At 47.9% G+C, this 20,537-nt stretch overlaps 1 protein-coding gene across 4 annotated transcripts in view; it reads left to right on the top strand.

Annotated features, from left to right (window-relative positions):
* The window catches only part of LOC135898293 (ABC transporter G family member 23-like), a 222,863-nt gene that overhangs the window by 179,488 nt on the left and 22,838 nt on the right, over positions 1-20,537 (top strand). For all 4 annotated transcript variants that reach the window (XM_065427162.2, XM_065427161.2, XM_065427164.2 and 1 more), the window contains 2 exons: positions 2,268-2,444; positions 19,395-19,481. In XM_065427162.2, the coding sequence (XP_065283234.1) occupies positions 2,268-2,444; positions 19,395-19,481 (264 nt within the window). The remainder of the gene's footprint in view (positions 1-2,267; positions 2,445-19,394; positions 19,482-20,537) is intronic.

Raw genomic sequence — 20,537 nt, 5'->3', positions numbered from 1 at the left:
TGATTGACAGATAGGAAATTCCATCTAAGGATAACGTCGTGCGAGGAACGAGGAAGGATGACAAATTCGATAACATACATAACGCTTTCAATGACGACCCGGGCTGTGCACGACGCTGAAGGCTGAATGCGGTGCGAAGTTGCCGTACGCTGAGAAAGAGAGGTAAGGGGACTGGTCACTTTGTCCAAATTGCGGCAAAGCTTTTCACTAATAATATAAACAGCGGCTCCGGTGTCGATAAGTGCGTGTACGGTGACGCCGTCTACGGACAGTTCAATTTCGCTCGCCGGTACAGAATGAGGCCTTGAAATGTTCGACATAAACGCAGTTCTTGCCTCTGGAACTGCGACTGTTAGTTTTCCTCTCGGGCTGGGCTGGGTGGGCGAATCATCGGGGAAATGGATCGGCGACGTGCATGGGGAAGGCGACCGGCGTGAATCGAAGGGGTGGCGACTATAGGACCAGTCCGGAGGAAGGTTAGACGGGTCCTGACACGGAAGTCGAGCAGGCCTGTAGCTTGAGGTACCCCCACCGTCATGTAAACTGTGGCTGCGACGGCGGCAGAATCGTGGGACGCGGCCTGGAAAATGGCAGTAATAGCATGTTGGCCGGTTATCAGGTGTACGCCACGGGTTGACAATAGGGGTTCCAGCGGCCGAGTAAGGGACAGCAATCGGACGCGAAGGTGGCGGAGGCACATGGAAGGTACCGGTGGCCTGGTAGGCATCAGGAGCCAGAGGAGCGTAATGCCGGGTGACAACGTCAGCGTAAGTTAGCGGTCCGGCTGCAGGCTGCGGAGGAGGGGCAGATGGTAGCACCGCGGCAACTTGCGTCTGAATGACGTGATGAAGTGAAGGAGCCAAGGTTGTCGACGGCTCGATTGCGCTATTTTCCAGAGAGAGCTGGCGTGCGACTTCCTGACGGATGAACGTCTTTATCTCTGGCATTAAAACAGAGATGTCGGCCGCGTCGCGGCCGAAATCCGACGGAGATAGATCCGCGGAGTCCTGCTGAGCAGCGCGTATTGATGCACGCTGCTTGCGCAGCTCGTCGTACTGCTGACAGAGTTGTATGACCTCGGCAATCATCCGGGGACATTTCGCGACGAGCATCTGGAAGGCATGGTCATCGATGCGTTTTATGACGTGCTTGATCTTGTCTGCTTCACCCATAGATGTGCTGACGCGCTTGCAAAGCGAGAGCACGTCTTCAACTTAACTGGTGAAAGTCTCGTCCTGGCGTTGAGCTCGGTCACGCATGCGCTGCTCAGCGCGAAGCCGGCGAATGGCGGGACGGCCGAAGACCTCTGCCAAAGTTGTCGTGAAAGCCGACCAGGTGGTAAACTCGGCTTCATGATTGCGGAACCATAGGTTTGCCACGTCAGTCAAGTAAAAGATGACATTTCTGAGCTTGGCGCGGTCGTCCCACTTGTTATAAGCGCTTACACGGTCATATTCGGCGAGCCAGTCTTCCACATCGGGGTCATCTGTGCCGCTAAATATGATAGGATCACGCTGCCGGATGACACCAGAGCAAACGATGGGCGGGGGCACGGGAGCAGCAGCCTGGGACGGTCCCGGTTCATCCATTGAAAGAGCTGGTGGTAGCGTCCGACTGCGGAGTTCCCGGATGTCGAAGAGAAACCCAACAGCTCCACCAAATACAGCGGGGGTGTTTGCCTAGCAGCACTAGTTCTAGGTTGTAGCGTTAGGCTTAAGCAGGTCGGTGCTATGGCGAAACGGGTAAGCCAGCAATTCTCGTTGTCTTCACTTTCACACGCACTATACCCACTGCCCAGTGCCTTCAGTGCAAGAGGCAAGAACAAGGAGGAGGAAGAAGCGCGCGCGCGCGGGCTACCCCCGCCCGCTCGATAGCCAGGGCATATATATATATATATATATATATATATATATATATATATATATATATATATATATATATGTGTGTGTGTGTGTGTGTATGTATGTATGTATGTATGTGTGTGTGTGCGTGTGTGTGTGTGTGTGTGTGTGTTATGTATTGTATTTTCTGTATGTATCCTCGTGCGGGCTTGCAGATGTGTATGCGTATGACTGTGTTATTAGTGCCAAGCAGCAACGCAAGCCTGGCGCCTTTCGTCTTATAATATTCTCTTGATGAGACGTCAAAAAGTTTTCCCCGTCAAACGTTAGTACCCGTGAACCAACCAGCCTGGGGGCTTGTCCGCCCCGTGTGCACCGCGAACAGCGCTTGATGCCGACCCCTATGCTGTTCTGCATGGCGTGCAGGCGTGACCTCGGTGGAGGTGATCGTCGGCCACGCGGTGGTGCAGATGTCCATGGCATACATGCAGACGGTGCTCATGCTCGTGGTGTTCGTCAGCGTCTTCGACACTCCCGTGCGCGGCAGCCTCGGCGCCGCCTTCTTCATACCCGTGCTCATGGCGCTCTGCGGCATGAACTTCGGTATGCACGTGGCCCGTTGGATATATTGTACAGCAGCCGAGTCTTTTACAAAGGGACGTCTTTGGCAACGTCTTTAGCCATGGATAAATACGCTCAATAATGGCACCCCTTTTGGCAGATTTTTGTTGGAATTGGAAAGCCAAGTACACAACCTTGGCTCATTCGCTGTCGTGCTAAATTTTCCGTAGAGGTAGAATTTTTGCTGTGAGTCTCGCTCAATACCATGTTGGCGCGCGTTACCAGCTTCGTTAGCAATCATTACGAAGTAGGTGTCGTCTGCGGCGGCTCTACTCATGTTCATTCCACTGCATCCGAACGGTGGCGGCTAAGGTCTACACAGTATTCTCGCCGTAGCCACGACAAGCGACTGCAGGGGAATCGAACATTTCAAGTGGTCTTCAGCGTAGGCGACATGTATTTCGCATTTATTATAGGCAGAATAGGCAAGCAATAATGTCCCGCCGAACGTGGTTTTAAACTAAGTTCGCTTCAATTTGGACGAATGAGCTAACGGTCTAGTAGGAAGCGTCATGTATAGGTGCCGCTCCTATTTCCGCAACGATCAGTGTTTTTGCCGCCTACCGCAAACAACTTGCGGCAAGCTTAAGCTTCGCCTTCAACAATAGAACGCGATAGCATTCAAGGGTCCCTGACTGCTTCTCACGCCTCCTGGCAACTGCAGCTTATGTAACCGCGATTTTTACTGGGAAACGCCTGCGGCGAGCATAAGGTACGAAGGCGAGCTGCCTTCTGCTTCATTTTTGCTTTCCCCCGCACGGACTGCGCTGCCGCTGCTGCGGATGGATGGATGGATGGATGGATGGATGGATGGATGGATGGATGGATGGATGGATGGATGGATGGACGGACGGACGGATGGATGGACGGACGGACGGATGGATCGATGGATGGATGGATGGATGGACGGACGGACGGACGGACGGACGGACGGACGGACGGACCCCAATGGCTTCAAGGAGGCCAGTGGGTAGACGTCTTCACATTCTAATAAAACATGCTCCATAATTTCCCTAGCTTCACCGCAGCAAGCACATGCTTCTTCGCCCTTCTTATATCTCGCTTTTAGGTGCGTGTTCTAAGGCATCCCGATCTCGCTTCTTTGAGCTGTTATAAAATGTTTCTTTCCTGATTTCGTTTTTTCCACTTAAGTAATTACTCATGGCAAGCTTCTTTTCCATTGCTGCCACCCATGAGATTATTTCAGCCTCTATTACTTTCCGCTTGACGTGCTTTGTTGCTGTGTTGCCCACGTTACATCCCTCATGCTTGCTAGTAAGCTTCCTAGTTCTCTTCCTCCAATGTGAATCAATGTTTTTTCCTGTAGAGATACCTCAACACTCTCCCAGCCCATTTACTTTCTTCCATATTCCTCAGTCGTTCTTCATACTCAATTTTACTGCGAGCATCTCTCACTTCAAAACTAGTCCAGCCCATATCACCCTGCACAGCTTCATTTGTAGTCTTCCCGTGGGCGCCCAATGCGAGGCGACCCACTGACCTTTGGTTCCCATCGAGTGCTGATCGTACCCGTGAGTTAAACCAAACAACCGCATTTCCAAAAGTATGTCCTGGAACGTATACACCTTTCCACATACCTCGGAGCACCTCGTGCCTAATGTACCCCTATAGCGCTGTGGGCTTCATTACGGCTGCATTTTTCTTCCCCTTTACTGTTATTGTTTTTTCGTGTGTCTCCATATATATATTGCCTTAGTTTATCCATATACCAAGGTATTTATATTCTGTTACCCGAGGTATTTCTTGGCCCTGTATCGCCACTGTCTGTTCACCGTTTTCATTGAATACCATAACACCTGATTTCCTAACACTAAATTTCAAACATAAATTGTTGCCTTCCTGTCCACAGATATTAGCCACACGTTGCAAACCACTTTGCTTGTTAGCTAGCAACACAATGTCGTCCACATAAAATAAACCTGGAAGCTGCTGCTCTACTACTGTACGCGCCATTTTGTATGAGATATTACAGCCGATATTACTTCCTTCTAGCGCCCTCTCCATCCTCACCATTTACATCATAAACAGCAGTGGGGTTAAAGGACACCCCTGCCTCAGTCCCTTGTTGATGTCAACTTTCCCCTTGCTCCTCATCCCTTCCCATTCAACGCAAACGGTATTTTCTATGTAAATCTCTCTCAGAAGCTGTAGACAATCGGCACCTAAGCCTTCCCCTTCAAGAATATCCCACAAAATGCTGCAGTTTACGTTGTCATAGGCTCCTGTAATGTCTAAAAAGGCCACATACAACGGCCTGCTTTCTGCTTTTGATATTTCAATACATGGAGTAAGAACAAATAAGTTATCATGTAAACGCCTACCTATTCTGAAGCCATTCTGAAGTTCTCCCAAAACGTCATTATTCTCTGCCCATGCTTGAAGCTTTAATTTGATTGCCTGCATTGCTAGCCTGTATATTACCGATGTAATGGTCAACGGTCTATACGAGTGAATTCTATCTTTCTCCCACTTACCTTTATAAATTAAATTCATTCTACTTTGTCGCCAACTGTCTCGTATTCGTCTATCTTTTAAATTTCTTTGCCACTGCTTTCACCAGAGCTTCCTTACTTTTTGGTCCTAGTTCATTAATAAGCCTAACGAAAACCTCGTCTAGCCCTGTGGCTGTGCGCTTAGGAATTCTCTCTTGCGCTTTCTTTCAGTTGAAATTTGTCAGCACCAGCTCCTTTTCCACATGGGTCTCTTTCATGCTCTTTTTTTCTTCAAATACAACCTCGTCATTGCCTTGGAAAGATTCGGCTGTTACTTTTCGGATGTAATTTATTGCCGCTTCTCCTTCCAGTCTGTTTTCAACTTCGTCTAGGATATGTTGTATTGTTGTTGACTTTCTGCCTAAAAATTTTATGTGGTTCCAAAATATTCTAGGTGCGGCCTTCTATTTCTCACGTATTTCTTACAACCAACGTTCACTTTCACCTTTTAATTTTGCTTGCACCAGTATTTGAACCATAGACTTTTTCTCCCGGTATATTTCCCATTTACTGGTTACTTCATCCTGTGGCAACTGCGCCTTCTTTGCCTGCCTTGGCTCTCGGGATGCTTTCTGTCGTTCGGCGATCGCTTCTCGTATCTCCCTGTTCCACCAGCTTTTCGGTTTCTTTCTTCCTTTCCAACGAACATGTTGTTTCTCTTTCCGTATTTCTGTCTTACACTTAGAAGCTCACCATATTCCCACTCTTTACTTGACCATTTGCCAAGTTCTTTCTGAACTCTAGTGACTGTATTTGCTATTTGCTCAGCGTTCAAATATGGACTGGCCATTTTGCACTCTTTGCTCTCTTTCCCAACTACATATCCCATTTTGAAAACGATGCGTTTGTGGCCACTCCCTGTGCTGCTATACCCTTTCTCATCAATGACAATTTCTCTCAACTTATCATGAATTCCTTCTGTCATCAGACAGTAATCAATGGTTGATTGCCGGTTTCCCACTTCCCACGTTATCTGCCCCTCACACTTAGGCATGATAACGAGGTTGCCTTGCTCGCAAAGGTTCAGCATTGACTTCCTGTTGTTGTCGGTATATCATCTAAATTCTGTATGTGGGCACTCATGTCACCTAATAGGATAACTTCAGCACAATTCCCGAAACCCTTAATATCAGCGCTTATGCATTCCACTGATTATTTATTCTTCTCTGTGCAATTATTTCCGCTCCACAAATGCGTAACGCCCAGCCAAGTTTCTTTCCCACTCATTGTACCTGATAACGAGAGTTCCTCGCGAGATATTGAATATATTCTTTTCCATTTGGCTCCCTGATGGATGAGCATTCCGACATCCCCTCCCTTTCTTTCCGACTTAGTTCTGTTGCACCCTTCCCAAACATAATTCTCAATCACTGGCGGCTCTGTAACCAATCACTGGTGCGTTTCTGTAACCGCATACACCCATATTTGTTCTCTATGTAACTGCTCCTCAATCTCTGCCCACTTTTCGTTTCTTCTGCTGCCTTGCATGTTTATGTAGCCTATTGCATGGCGAGTTCTTATTCTTGCTTTCCTTCTTTTTCTGTTATCGACGGCGATGCTCTTCTGAGCTTCCCCTAGGGGACCTCCTTCATTACTACCTACTCTGGTCTCCTGAGCGTCTATGGGCCCCCTAAAAAAGCAACAGCGAGACCGCCAAGTCGGCAGCCCACTTCTCGTGCCAGCCTGTAATTGAAGTGGATCCCGTCTCGTCTAAAACCCCCACACCTTCTCACTTCCCTGTTTACTTCGGCAACCTCGAAGCCTTTCTCTCGGCTCATTTTCCATATCGCCTCATTAGCAGCCACTACGGCTTTTTGTACGTGCGTGGGCCCCCTAATAAAGAAACAGCGCGACCACCAAGTCGAAAGCCTACTTCCCGTGCCAGCTTGTAATTGAAGTGGATCCCGTCTCGTTTAAAACCACCACACCTTCTCACTTCCCTGTTAACTTCGACAACCTCGAAGCCTTTCTCTAGGCTCATTTTGCATATCGCCTCACTAGCAGCCACTACGGCTCTTTGTACGTGACTGTCACGTACAGGTACCTCCGGCACCGTGCACACCACGATCTGCACCTGAGAGGATAGCTCGCGCAAGTCGTCCACCCCTTCGCCAAGCGCTCGCTAGTCCTGTCCCTTTCCTGTTTACGACGTCATTCAGCCCAACTGCTACTACGACGAGGTTGCGCACGTGGGCAATTTCCGCGAGCTTTTGTTTTGCTCGCTCCATGACAGAACCCAGTGTCCACCCTGGAAATGTCCCTACTGCCACTCTTTTATCGCCTTTCACGCTTTCCACAATTGCTTTTGAACACCCAGCAAGGTTTGTGTTGCCGGCGATATTCACCCTTTATCTCTCTCCTACCTGTGCCTGCTTCCCTTTGTCCTTTTCCGCGTGGTTCGGACTCGATAATGGGTATTGTCCGCGGGGCTCCTGCTTTTTCCGCGTGTCGGCGTCAAGGTAGGTGACGCTCTTTCCAGCTAACTCTTCATCACGCTGCACGCATTCGACGTACTTTGCTAGCACTCCCTCTCTTGTCACGTCAAGGGACTGCGATCCATTGTCACTCACATTTTACTTCACAATGGCGACCCTGTTCAGCTTTTCCTCGGCTGGTTCAAGTCTTTTTTCAACTAGCTTCCGTGCATAACGCTCCCTCTTTAGCTCATGTTTGAGCTCTTCCACCTGTTTGACAAGCTCTTCCTGGAAAGCCTCCATTTTCTTGAGCCTAGCATCGACATCACAGTGTGTGCAGATTGACTCGGCTCCCTGTCCATTCTCATCATCTCCATTTAGCTCATTTTTGAGCTCTTCTACCTGTTTGACAAGCTCTTCCTGGAAAGCCTCCATTTTCTTGAGCCTGGCATCGACATCACAGTGTGTGCCGATTAGCTGGGTTCCCTCTCAATTCTCATCCGTCCCCTCCTGTACCTTGAGGGACTCCCTGCGCACTGCCTGCTTCCTCGGCTTTCTTGCCATTTAATGCACGGCTTTTTTTGATGCAAATACTATGACACTACAATAATGCACAGCACGTGCCTTTTAGCGAATACCGATACGCACAGGATCCAAATCCTCAAAATGTTGCAAAGCTACTCTCAGCACTGTTTCAAAAGCAATCAATGCCGCAGAGACCCAAGGTATCACACGCTCTCGCACGCGCTCAACCACGCGTCCACGCTCTCACTTTCCTACCAAAACACCCACAGTAAAACCAATAATAACTATTAGTCTTGCCACCTCCAAGCTACCATTTAAAGGTTACAAACACTCAACGTCCCACTCGGCTGCACGCGTCGAAGCACGTGGCGCGAAAGGACGCTTTAACCATCCTGCAAAAGCAAAATGTACACGAAACACAACCGCGCACACGAAATACGAGAGGCAAAAAAGAAAAAAAGAAAGCCACCCAGTTACTATTTAAAAGCAAGAAATCAGCAATTCAAAAACAGAAGCAAGCTCAAAGCATGCACAAGAACTTATGATTTCGTCGCTGCCACGGAGCCCCGAAAAGCACGTCCATTCGCCACAAAATACGCCGGGCCACTGGATGGATGGCTGGAAGGTAGAAGCATCCCCTTTGAAACGGGGTGATAGCAGTTGCCATCATGCTCAGCTTTGTATTTTGCCTGTTATTTTTGTTTATCTGTGTTGTGTGTTATTAAAAATTTTCTTTAAATACGTCTTCCTACCCTTTTAACCTTGTGTCACCTCTCTGCTTTTGAGCCACCAATCCTCCAATCGACTTTTGCTAATTTCCACCGCATATTTATTTACATGACTGTTGTTATCTCTGAACCCTAGTGCCTCAGGCAGCGTGACTGTGGCCGCATCGACATCGGGATTGATACCATCACATTTTAGCATGAGGTGTTACATTGTTTATACATATTTACCACACACAGTAAATGTCTCTTCTTCGTTAAATTTCTTTTTATAGCTTCTCGTTCTAAGACATCCTGGCCTAGCTTCAAAGAGTAGGGCACTGCCTCTTGAGTTATCATAAAACGCTTCCTTCCTGATCTGCTGTTTCCAGTATCGATATGGTTCCACACTATGCTTCTTTTCCATTGAATTTATCCAATTTTTACCTTCCGCGTTTTTAACCTGTCGTTTAATGCTCTGTCTTTCTTCGTCCTCGTGTCTGGCATACTTACTGGTTAGCCTCCTAGTTCTTTTCCACCATTGTGAGTCAACGCTCTTTCTGTATAGGTATTTAAATACCTTAGTTGCCACTTGTTATCGTCGAATTTCCTCAGATGTTTTTCGCATAGGATTTTACTCTGAGCTTCCCGTGCTTCGAACGACGCCCAGCCCATATCTCCCTGTACTGCTTCGTTTGTGGTTTTCTCGTGGGCACCTAGTGCTAATTTTCCCACGATTTACTTGTAGTCGCGACTGAACTTATGCCCCTAAGCACAGGACCGCATTCCCGAAAGTAAGCCCCGGCACCATTACTCCCTTCCAAATACCCCTTAGTACCTCATGCCTGTTATACCCCCACAATGCCTTATGGTTCATTATCCCGGCAACTCTTCGCCCTTTTGCTATGAGAGACTAATCGTGCTTTTCCGTGTACATCTGCCCTTTGTTTATCCATACCCCGAGATATTTGTATTCGGCCACTGGGGGTATTTCATGGCCTTGCGTTGTAAGCTCCTGATCAGTTGTATCGTTGAAAAACATCCCACTAAAACTGAAACCTGAACTGTCTGCTTCGTCTCCAAAGTAATCAACCAGAGTTTGCAAATATTCCTGGCTATCTGCTAACAGTACAATATCATCAGCATTTATTAAACCCGGTAGTCGTGGCTCAACAAACTTTCCGCCTAATCTGTACGACAGATTATGCCCTAGATTGCTTCCTTGTAACCTTCTTTCCATACTTATATAAAGCATGAACAGCAGCGGTGATAGAGGACAACCTTGCCTTAATCCTTTGTGTACCTCGACAGTTGTCGTACTCTTAATTACTTCCCATGTTATTTCAACATTATCTTCTCTATATATTTCCTGTAGAAAATCAATTACCTCATTAGTGGTATCTCAATCTTTTAATATGTTCCACAGGAGTTCCCTGTTCACGTTGTCGTATGCAGCGCTTATGTCCAGGAAGGCTAAATACAGAGGTCTATTTTTCGCCTTAGCTATTTCTATGCACTGGGTAAGCACGAACAGGTTATCATCGAAGCGCCTACCACTTCTGAACCCGTTCTGAAGTTCTCCGAGTATTCTATTACTTTCTACCCATGACTGCATTTTTAATTTCACCGCCTGCATCGCCAGCCTATATATAACTGATGTTATCGTAATTGGTCGGAAGGATTTAATATTCTTGTTATCACCTTTCCCTTTATAAAGCAAATTGATTTTACTCTGTTTCCAGCTGTGCGGAATTCGCTTATTTGTTAAGACTGCGTCCAGCGCTTCTTTCAACGTTTCCTTGCTTCTTGGGCCAAGTTCATTAATTAATTTGATTGGAATTTCGTCTATCCCCGCGGACGTGCATTTTGGAACATTTGCTTCCGCCTTCTTCCAGTTAAGATTGGTCAGTTCTAAGCTGTTTTCTATTATGCTATCCTGTGTTGCTCTCTCATTTGGGGCAATTACCCTATCGTCTTTCCTAAATTACTCTGCTATAACTGAACCAATGTAGTTCACAGCGTCATCTCCCTCTAAACAATTTCCTTCGGCATCGTGAATCTGTTGCTTCTTTCTGTGATTCGCTTTACCCAGCCAGCTTATATGGCTCCAGAATTTTCTTGACCCCCCTTTAGTGACATCGCGAACTTCAGCGCGCCAGCCATCAGAGGACTGCTTTATTTAAGCCTGGACGAGGACCTGCACTTGTTTTTTTTTTTGTCGATAAAATTCCCATTTTGGCCTATTTCCTCTTCAGATAACTGCGCCTTCGTTGCTTCTCTGTGTTCCCGTGATGCCAACCGTCGTTGTTCGATGGCCTCTCTAATTTCCTTATTCCACCAACTTCGTGGCTTCCTCTTTACTCTCCAGCGGTTTACTCCTTTTACTTCTTTTATTTTTGTACTATGAGTAGTTCTGATTATAATTGCACCTTTCCATGGGATGTTTTTTTTATTGCTTCCTCTATGCCGGCCGCTATTTGCGCTATTTGTTCGTCATTTAATTTTGCGTACTCTTTTTGACATCCCTGCATTTCTCTTTTGAGCAGGGCTCCCAACTGTAGACTAATACGCTTATGATCACTTCCGAGTCTGTACTTCCCCTCTTCGTCTATTTCCATTATTGCGAGCTTGCTATACAACCCCTGCGACGTTAGGCAGTAGTCAATGGTCGTTTGTCTGTTACGGGACTCCCACATGATTTTTCCCTCACACTTAGTTTCTCTATTTACTATAACTAGGTTGTGTCGCTCACAGAAGTCTAGCATCAACTTTCCATTACAATCCGTGTACCCATCCAGATCCTCGATGTGGCCATTCATGTCACCCAGCAGACAAATATCGGCACCTTCTCCAAACTGTTTTATATCGTAATCGAGACACTTCACTAGATCCTTGTTCTCTTGCCTGCATTTGTTCCCTGTCCCTAAATAAACTACTCCTAGCCATGACTTTTACCGGCAATTGTACCTGATACCCAGGCATGTTCTTTGCAAGATAACTTTATTCTTTGCCAGTTTGTTCTTTCATGTATCAGCATACCTACTCCTCTTCCCTTCCTCTCTGTTGTTGTTCTATTGCTGCCTTCCCAGACGTAGCCCTTAATAAACGGTGGGTCGTCTAGATCCCCGACATGTGTTTCGCATAGCGCGTATACTCCTGCTTCTTCGTCCTTTAACTGCTGTTCTATTTCTAACCAGTTCGCTCTCTTTCTATCGCCTTGCATGTTTAGTACCTGATCCTGGTGTTAAATTTCTTTTTTTGTAGTTTTCTTCCTGGATCTTATACTGGCCATTTTATTGGCGTCACCCTCTATCGTTGCACTTACTACATGGTTTTTAATTACCCCTACGCCCTCAGACGCAGTTGGACCTCTTAAAAAAGCTACGGCCCGACCTGCCAGGTGACAGCCGAACTCGGCTCCTAGCCTTCCATAAAGCAGATGCCATTTCGTGTAACGCCTCCACCAAAGCCTGCTCTATGCACTTCTCTGTTTATGTCTGCCACTTCAAATCCTTTCTGGTGGCTTAGCTTTCTTATCTCACGATTAATAGCCACAACGTCCTTGGTAATTTCTCCGTTCCGTCCTTGCACCTCCGGCACTGTGCATACCACGATCTGGACTGGCTGTGCTATTGCTCTTAAGCGTCAACTCCCTCCGCTAATCTTTCCACTACTTTTGCGGCTTCACCCTTCAAGACATCATTTAGCCCCGCCGCTACCACTATCAAATTGCGCTCTGCAACATTCTCAGAAAGCTCGCTTTTTGTTTCTCTCAGTACTGCGTCCATTGTCCTGCCTGGGAACATCCCGACTGCTACCCGCTTGTCACCGTTTGCACGCTCCATTATAGCTCTTTTGCACCTACTCATATTTTAGTCACCACGGATAAGTACTAGGGCATTCCCTCCCTCCCTACTAACTTTCAGATTATGCTGCCTCTTATCATTGGCTATGACCTCATTCCTTGGGGTAGCTCCTCTCTTTGCGCCCGCTGGCGCCCCTGTGGCTGCAGCGTCGCCTCACTCGGGGCGTGTTGCGCTGCTTCGCTATAACTATGCCGATTCCCCGGAGGCGAGCCGACGACCGCTTGCTCTGGCTCCCCGCCTCCCACTTCGCCTGTAGGGCCTACCCTACTTTCTTTGCTTTTGCCACCTGCTTGGTGTCCCGACCCATCATTCTCCGCTGCCCGCGTCTCAAGCGCATCGAGCCACCTTTCCAGTTCTGCTCTCTTTTACGTCTCTTCTCCAATCTCGGCCACGGTCCTCACTAGTTGCGCGGCCCGGACCGCTTCCACCTTGACTAACTCGGAGACTTTCGCCTGCAGTGCCACCAGCTTCTCCTGCTCCTCCCTCAGGTCTGCTTTCAGCCCTTCGAACTTGGCTGCCCAATTTACTTCCAGTTTTTGGACTGCTTCCCTGACCCCTTCGCACAGCCTGCACGTAAAGCTAGACCCCTCCGCGTCTGCTAAGCCCTGGAAACTGGTTCCGTCGAGGGAGCACCAGCGCAGGCACTCGTCGCACTGCACTTGCTCCGCGTCCCCCGCGGCCTTCCCTTTCTTTGGTTTCATCGCTAGGCCTACGTCCTTAGGCTTAACGAGCAAGTCCGCCAACTCACTTCGAAGAGCTAGCTGAGATAATTAAATAAGCCTGTCAAATAGGTCCCGCCTGCCACCTAGGCCAACAGGGGAAACCACCAGACCTAGACAAAGCCGGTACGTTTACTACTCTTACCACCAGTTTAAAATTTGCGCCCCTACTCCATGCAAAAGTAAACACTTCAAAAACACCAGCTAATAAAAAGAAAAGAGTACTTAGCTACGAACGAAGTCGCTGAAGCCTCGAGCGCAAGAGCGTCCGCGACATCAAGCCGAGAACGAACACGCCACCGTGAGCGCCCAATCTGATGCGCCGAGGCGAGCGCCATCTGGTGGTACTGCAAGGAACCGAGACGCGTGCGTGCTGCTCTGTGATTGGTAGAAACGCGGCGCGACCTGTGTTGTGATTGGTAGAACGTTTTCGCTCACTGCTAACGCACGATCAACGCCGGATTTTTTGCGCTACGAGGCTTTCACGAATTTCGGCATTCCAGAAATTAAGAGACATAATGCAAACGCGTTAAAAAACATTTATCTCAGTAACAACTGCAACTCTAATGTTGTTTATGTGTTCTCTTCCGCTGTCCCCGTCTTTATTTGCGGTCAATATGATATGCAGTAAACACCAGCTAGGCCAAACTGAAGTTCTTCTGGAACTCTAATGAAGAAAAGACGAACAGCGAGATAAACTCACACAGCACAAATCCTATACACACAAGAAAAATTCATAAAACTAGCTATATACATAACAACAAAACTAGATGATGGGTATTTGCTGTTCATAGTTCAACTAGCCAAGTAACAAGTGGTCCTTAGGGAAAGGATGTTCTAAACGGCACCAGTAGTGGCGGACATTGGCTCGGCGTTGCGTTGTGCGTCTGCCTGCGCTGTTCCGACGCGGCGTCGACCTCCATTGCAAGAGGCGGGGCTGTTGCCCTGCACCACGACCAGCGTGGCACGATCTGCGCCAGTCGGGCGTTGTGCCGCTGACGTGGCCAGGCGATGGCTCCGTGGCACTGGGCAGTGGCCGGTTGCGGCCGCATGGGGCTGGACCGGGGCCATGGAGCACTGAAGCGGCGACGTCGCCTGCCAACTCTCGGACTCTCCGGCCCGGGGTCATCGAAGCTGCCGCTTCCCGCCTCCAGAGCACAGCTGGAGATGCGCCAGCCTGGCTCCTCGTCAACGTCAGCAATCCCCGCTCCTCCGCCTTCGTCTCATTTTTTCTTTTTTTTTTCTAGCGTGCTTTCTTCACCGTGTTGTCGCATCGCGTGAACATCTCTGTTTCGCCAACCAGCGTCGTCGTCTTCACATATTCGCACGTTCATTGTCGGTGACTGTCACGGCTTGTCACCCGTTCGCCGTGGGCGCGAAGTCGTCGACGGGGTATACAAGCCGGTTGGTCGTTCTGTACTCGAGCGAACACAGCGAAGGAGTCAGAGTCGGGAGAAGGACAGAAAAAAAATATTTATGAACCGACAATGACACAACCATTAAAATAAACACAAGAACATAAGAACACTTAACACGCATGTACTTAATCTAGATCAATGATGAATACAAAAGAGATGCAACGAGCAATTAACGGTGCATATAAACATTCACGCTACACAAGAATACGCTTAACGGTTGTGCACCAAACAGATTTCAAAAGAAAACAAATGACGCCATTCGCATGGCCGGGCAGCAGCAGCAAGTCCATAAAGCGTGGAGTCGACGGCAGAGCTTTCCCGAAGAAGGCTGGCAAGCCGATCTCGTTGCGGTGGATGCGATTGTTGGGCAGGGTTTCCCGGGAGTCTAGGTCTGACGTCTTCCCTCGAGCAGGTTGAGCTAACTTGAGGGAAACTACCACGAGCTTCGTTGCAGACGTTAGTTTGTCGTCTCTTACACCAACTAGTAACTCTCCGTTCAGACGCGACTAGACGGCCTAGGCGATATTGGACGGCACTAGCTCGTTGACGCTGTTAAGCAGATTGCAGGCTCAGCTTCTAGATTGATTAGCTCGGTCGAAAACCTGCGTTTAAATACCTTCTCATTTCCCTAGTTCCCTGTGTTGGGCAATGGCAGATATTGGTGACGATCCAATCAAGTTCACCCAATGGGATCTCGGCTCCTCCCAAGGTCTTGGCCGCTCCCCCTTTTAATTAGGGTCGAGGGAACGGGTGATTGCCCCGGCAATTGTAGGTCGCGCACTCGTATTGCACCACACACGCACGCCCGCGAGTCCGTGTCGGGCCTCTGTCGTGTTCGTTCACAAACAGAGGAGAAAAGACCGCGGCCGACCACACGGCGATGTCGGCACACACACACACACTGTCAGCGATTCGCGGGCGCAGGAATGCACAGACACACCGCATATTTCGGAGTATGCGCGCTCCCGCCTGCTCATCAAGCTTCTCAGTGCTCGCGCGGGGCAGAGAATGGACAGGAGGTCCCACGAAAAGCCGTCGGGCGTCACGGTCGCGCCGACGACAAAAAGGCAATAATCTCTCAACTTGCCTTCGCCTTCTTTCGGCCGCTCGCCCGAGTGGCTGGCAATACTTGTCTAGCTCCACGATCTTCTGGCGCACGTTGATCGGTGCTTTGCCGAGTCCAATAATGCCACACAGTGGCTCATCACGCCGGATTTTCTGTTCGACGGGGCTCTCAAAACTAGCGCTATAGTAATCACAACCATTTTCTATAAGTCAGTTACCGATGTGTAGCGCGTATCGCGCTTTTCTTAAGAGGACGCTTTAGTTCGGGGGCTCCAATACGAATACATGGGAAAGGAGAAATCGTTTTTGGCAAGTAATGTACCAAATTTTATGAGGTTTGTTGCATTTAGAAGACGAAGGTAAAATATGGTGACTGTTTGTAGCAAATTTTTCAGTTCGGCCGTCAATTCCTCAATAAAGGTTGTCGAATTAATTAAGCGAAAATGAGACATCCACCCAATAGTAGCAATTGCTACAAATACGGGTTCCTCGAAAGAAAGGCCTCGCACTTAAAGTAAAATTCATCCTGGTCCAGGACTCGAACCCAGGACCACCGCCTTTTCGGAGCAGCCGCTCTACAGTCTGAGCTAACCAGACGGCTAGCAGATGGCAGGGCGACGTCGAATTCCTCAAAAACTAGAAGCAAAGCCAAGAGTTTGACGTAACAGTTCTGCGGAAATCCTCACGGTGGAGAGAAGAAATTATTTAAGCTAAAATGAGGCATCCACCCAACCGTAGCAATTGCTACAAAGGAAACCCATACGGGTTCTTCGAAAGAAAAGCCTCGCAGTGGAAGAAAAATTCGTCCTGGTCTGCTAAGCCGAACCCGGGACCACCGCCTTTCTGGGGCAGCCGCTCTGCCATCTAAGCTAACCAGGCGGCTAGCAGACGGCTAGCAGATTTGTCGAGAAATTCGACTTCGCCCTGCCATCTGCTGGCCGCCTGGTTAGCTCAGATGGTAGAGCGGCTGCCCCAGAAAGGCGGTGGTCCCGGGTTCGGCTTAGCAGATCAGGACGAATTTTTCTTCAACTCCGAGGCTTTTCTTTAGAAGAACCCGTATGGGTTTCCTTTGTAGCAATTGCTACGGTTGGGTGGATGCCTCATTTTTTCTTAATAAATTACTCCTCTCCACCTTGCAGGTTTCCGCAGAACTATTACGTCAAAAATTGTTGAAGATCGCCAACTTTCAGAGAACGAAACTATTAAGTTTACAACCCTGTAATTCAGCAATAAAAAAACGATATCATAGTTCTGCAAGTTGCATCTAATACTACATCTAAAGCGGACAACATTCATGATTATGCATTACTTTCCAATTGACCGCTAACATGTGAGCAGGATATTTTCAAAACCCTTGTTCATGTAAACCCATATTCATGTGAACTATCAATTGATAAATGAAATTTCGCGCTTTGGATGCTTTAACGGATGAAGTTCACAGAACAGCGATCTATGTTCTTAGTGCACAGCTACAAATTTGCAAACCTCGTGCTTCTATTTTTTTCAGGCTTACCTTTTTTTTTAGTTTCTTTTGAACAATACGGATTTTAAATCAAAACTCCGCTTCCAACACTCACTAGATTATATCTTTCGCTCTCACATGCAACAAATTTCATTAAAATCGGTCCAGTGGTTACGTCAGGAAAGCGTTTCTGTATTACATGTTTTACACGTATTTCAAAAGGCGGCATCGGAGTTGGGCCCGAGCTAAAGCGTATGTCACGTTCTGGACAAGTAATCATCAATAATGTCGCGTGGGTGAAAGCAAACGTCCGTAAAGCATGCGGAAGATTGTAGTTGGGCAGAAAGTGGAGCCTAAAAGACGTAACACTTCTCCACGCTTTGAGCCATTGAGTTTCCTGCAAGATTACTGGGCGGAACTATTGCGCTACTGAATCATGCAAGTACACGCACGCTGGTCCAGCCAGCACGGTGGGATGATGTTTAAAACTGCCTAAGCTTCGTCCTTCTGGCTTCATACTACTTCGTGACATTGCAAATTCACAATTTTCAACGGAATATTGCAATATAAGTGCAACAGTTTGCAGCGATTGGGAATGTGGCCATGTGGCCAGTGAAATTTAGGAAGACGAAGTGCGATAAACTGCGTCATTAAGCCATCAGAAGAAGTATTCAAAAACGTATACTACGCATGGTAGCCGAACGATAATGATTATTTCTAAAGATAAAATTGATTCCGCGGTTTTACGTGCCAATCACGATATGAGTGGCGGATTCCGTATTAATTTTGACCCCGTGGGAGTTTCTTAGCGTGCACTCAATGCACGGTACACGGGCGGTGTCGCATTTTGCTGCCATCGAAATGCGGCAGCCGTGGCCGAGATTCGATGCCACAACCTCGGGCTTAGCAGCTGCACGCCGAAGCCAACACGGAGGGTATATGATTTATAATAGTAACGTCGTTGAAACGGGGTGGCGACAAGTAGTCGTCTAGCCTGCTTGAGCTATTCGCGTTTCACTAAATATATTGCGGTCTAGCATTTTGTCTATTTCTAACTTAGACGATTTCTCTTCATGGAAAATTCTATCTCTTCGTTGAAGCCGCATATGCCTGTAACGATCCCGGCTCCGTCTCTTCGCAGTTTTTCCCCCATTGCTTTAAACCGGTCGCTTGCTTATCTCGACTGCTGACAGCTTGTCGCTTGCATCCGCTTCGAACGCCAGCGCTTCTGGAAACCGAGTTCCTTATGGTCCTGGCTGAATGAATATCTTGGCATTCCATTACAGTGTCCTGAGTTGTCTCCGGATTTGCTCCGGTATGTCGCCGTCATCAAGAAGCCAGCGAATTCCGGCGTCATTTGTGTGATCGTAGTTCCTTATAGCAATTTTTGCAGGAAACTCAATGCTTTAAGCATCTCGACAACAGTGAACAATCTCCGGTTTTATGAATCGAGGTTCCACCTGCGGCAACCGTCATTTATATGCCAGGAAAGACTGCCTCCATCTTGATGGCGCAACGTAATCAATCAATAGAGTACAAAAGTTTGCGATCACTCCTGGCCTATGGCCCTTGTGCAGAAGAGCCAATAATTCAGCTGAGTGTTATAGATAACTCTGGGAGCTCGTGAAGTTGTGCGATGTCACAGGAAGACGTCGCTGCTCAAATGCGACATTGAATGCTATAAATTTACGACGACACACCTTCTAAACGGTGGAAAACAGTGCCCACGTCCTAAGAATCTAGTAGTTGTGTGCATCACGCCATGCATACTGTCACCGCTTTCACCAAGACCCTCAACTCCTTGTGACTTCGTATACACAATGTCTTGTCACAACGAAAACAGATGTGCTAAACGGAGAGCGTTGCGATGTGAGCGTCTCTCTGCGCCAGACATGCTGGCGGGCTTTTTTTTTTAAGGGGGGAGGGGGAGGCGAATTGTTTTTTCTGCGTGTTTCAGTGTTTCTTCTTTCTGTGTCCTGTTTTGCGTCACTTTGTGGATCCATTTATTAGAAGCATTGCGCGTCGTATTTTATCACCATGTGCCTTTATAGCGTTGGGAGTGACTGTGGCTGGCTCTGCGCATACGCCACGGCCCACGGGTATGACGATGCTTTCATGTAACCTCCAGCTGTCAGTTAGCACTCCTTTTTTCCCGTTCTGCAGCGCCACTCCCGCGTGTTTCGCCATGTCTTATTATTTTGTTTTAACGATGTGTCCAATCTGCCCAAACATCTGCACCCTTCCAGGGTTCCTGACTTCGTCCGTCTCCAAGGACGAGGCGACGGCCCTACTGCTGTCGATGGCCGCCCTCTATCCGGCGCTGCTCATGGGAGGTGAGTACTTCGCTCGCGAGCTCGGCATTAGCTGCCGGGTGCGAGTCGGGTGCCTCGTAGCCGGCGGTATGCCGAGTGTACGACTACGCACAGAAGTGGCACCCGGCTGTGTGCACGCGTCTGCGTGACCTCCATTTTAGAAGCCGCGTGCGGTACCCCGTTACCACCCCGCGCACGTACCGTCTCGTGGTTAGCGCGTAGGATGGTTCATGGAACCGTGAACGTATTCGCTATAGCCTGCTAATTGCTGTCGCCGTAGCACTAGTCTCGTGCGCGAAGCGTGCATTTTTCAATCGCAGTAACAATGTAGCTTGACTTCTGAGGCGGTGGTCGATTCCATCGCCCCTGTAAGGAACATACTATACACGTGAAAATATGGCTGTGAAGGCGTCTACAAGATTTATTTATTTATTTATTTATTTATTTATTTATTTATTTATTTATTTATTTATTTATTTATTTATTTATTTAATTATTTATTTATTTATTTTATGCCCTCAGGATCCTATTCTACCATTACATTGGGTTAGCTTTAGGATACGCAAAGAAAGTGTGCCCAAATTGTTCAGAGCAACAACGAGAAAGCAAGTAAATAGATAAACGAGCGTAAAGCCAAGCGATAAAAAACGGGAATTTAAGCATGATTATTATTTGATGTAAATAAAGGGCGCTATAACGTAAAGCTATTCCAAACTTTTCTATTCCAATTCTGTAATCAGACCTCCATGATTGGTCAAAAAAATTCGGGGCACTTACACTTCGCCTTTCTCTCACGCGACGTCGCGAAAACCGGGAAAACACCCCGTCTGATATGACGTGTGCACGCTGATTAAGCATGATTGGACCGAACGAAAGAAAAATTATTTCTCATTCGAAGCCTTTTTCGCCATAATACTTTGCCATTGGTCAAACGTTTTCAGGCTGCGCCTACTGCGCCTGTCTGTCACGTGACGTCACAAAACCGCAAACACTCATAGCGTCATAGTGACCTGTACGCGTTAAAGACGTATTAATACGCTGACCAAAACTGATTTTTTTTTCTGAATAGCCAGAGAC

Source organism: Dermacentor albipictus, chromosome 5 (assembly GCF_038994185.2).
Source record: "Dermacentor albipictus isolate Rhodes 1998 colony chromosome 5, USDA_Dalb.pri_finalv2, whole genome shotgun sequence".
Taxonomy (NCBI): domain Eukaryota; kingdom Metazoa; phylum Arthropoda; class Arachnida; order Ixodida; family Ixodidae; genus Dermacentor; species Dermacentor albipictus.
This window is presented reverse-complemented; position numbering and strand designations above follow the sequence as displayed.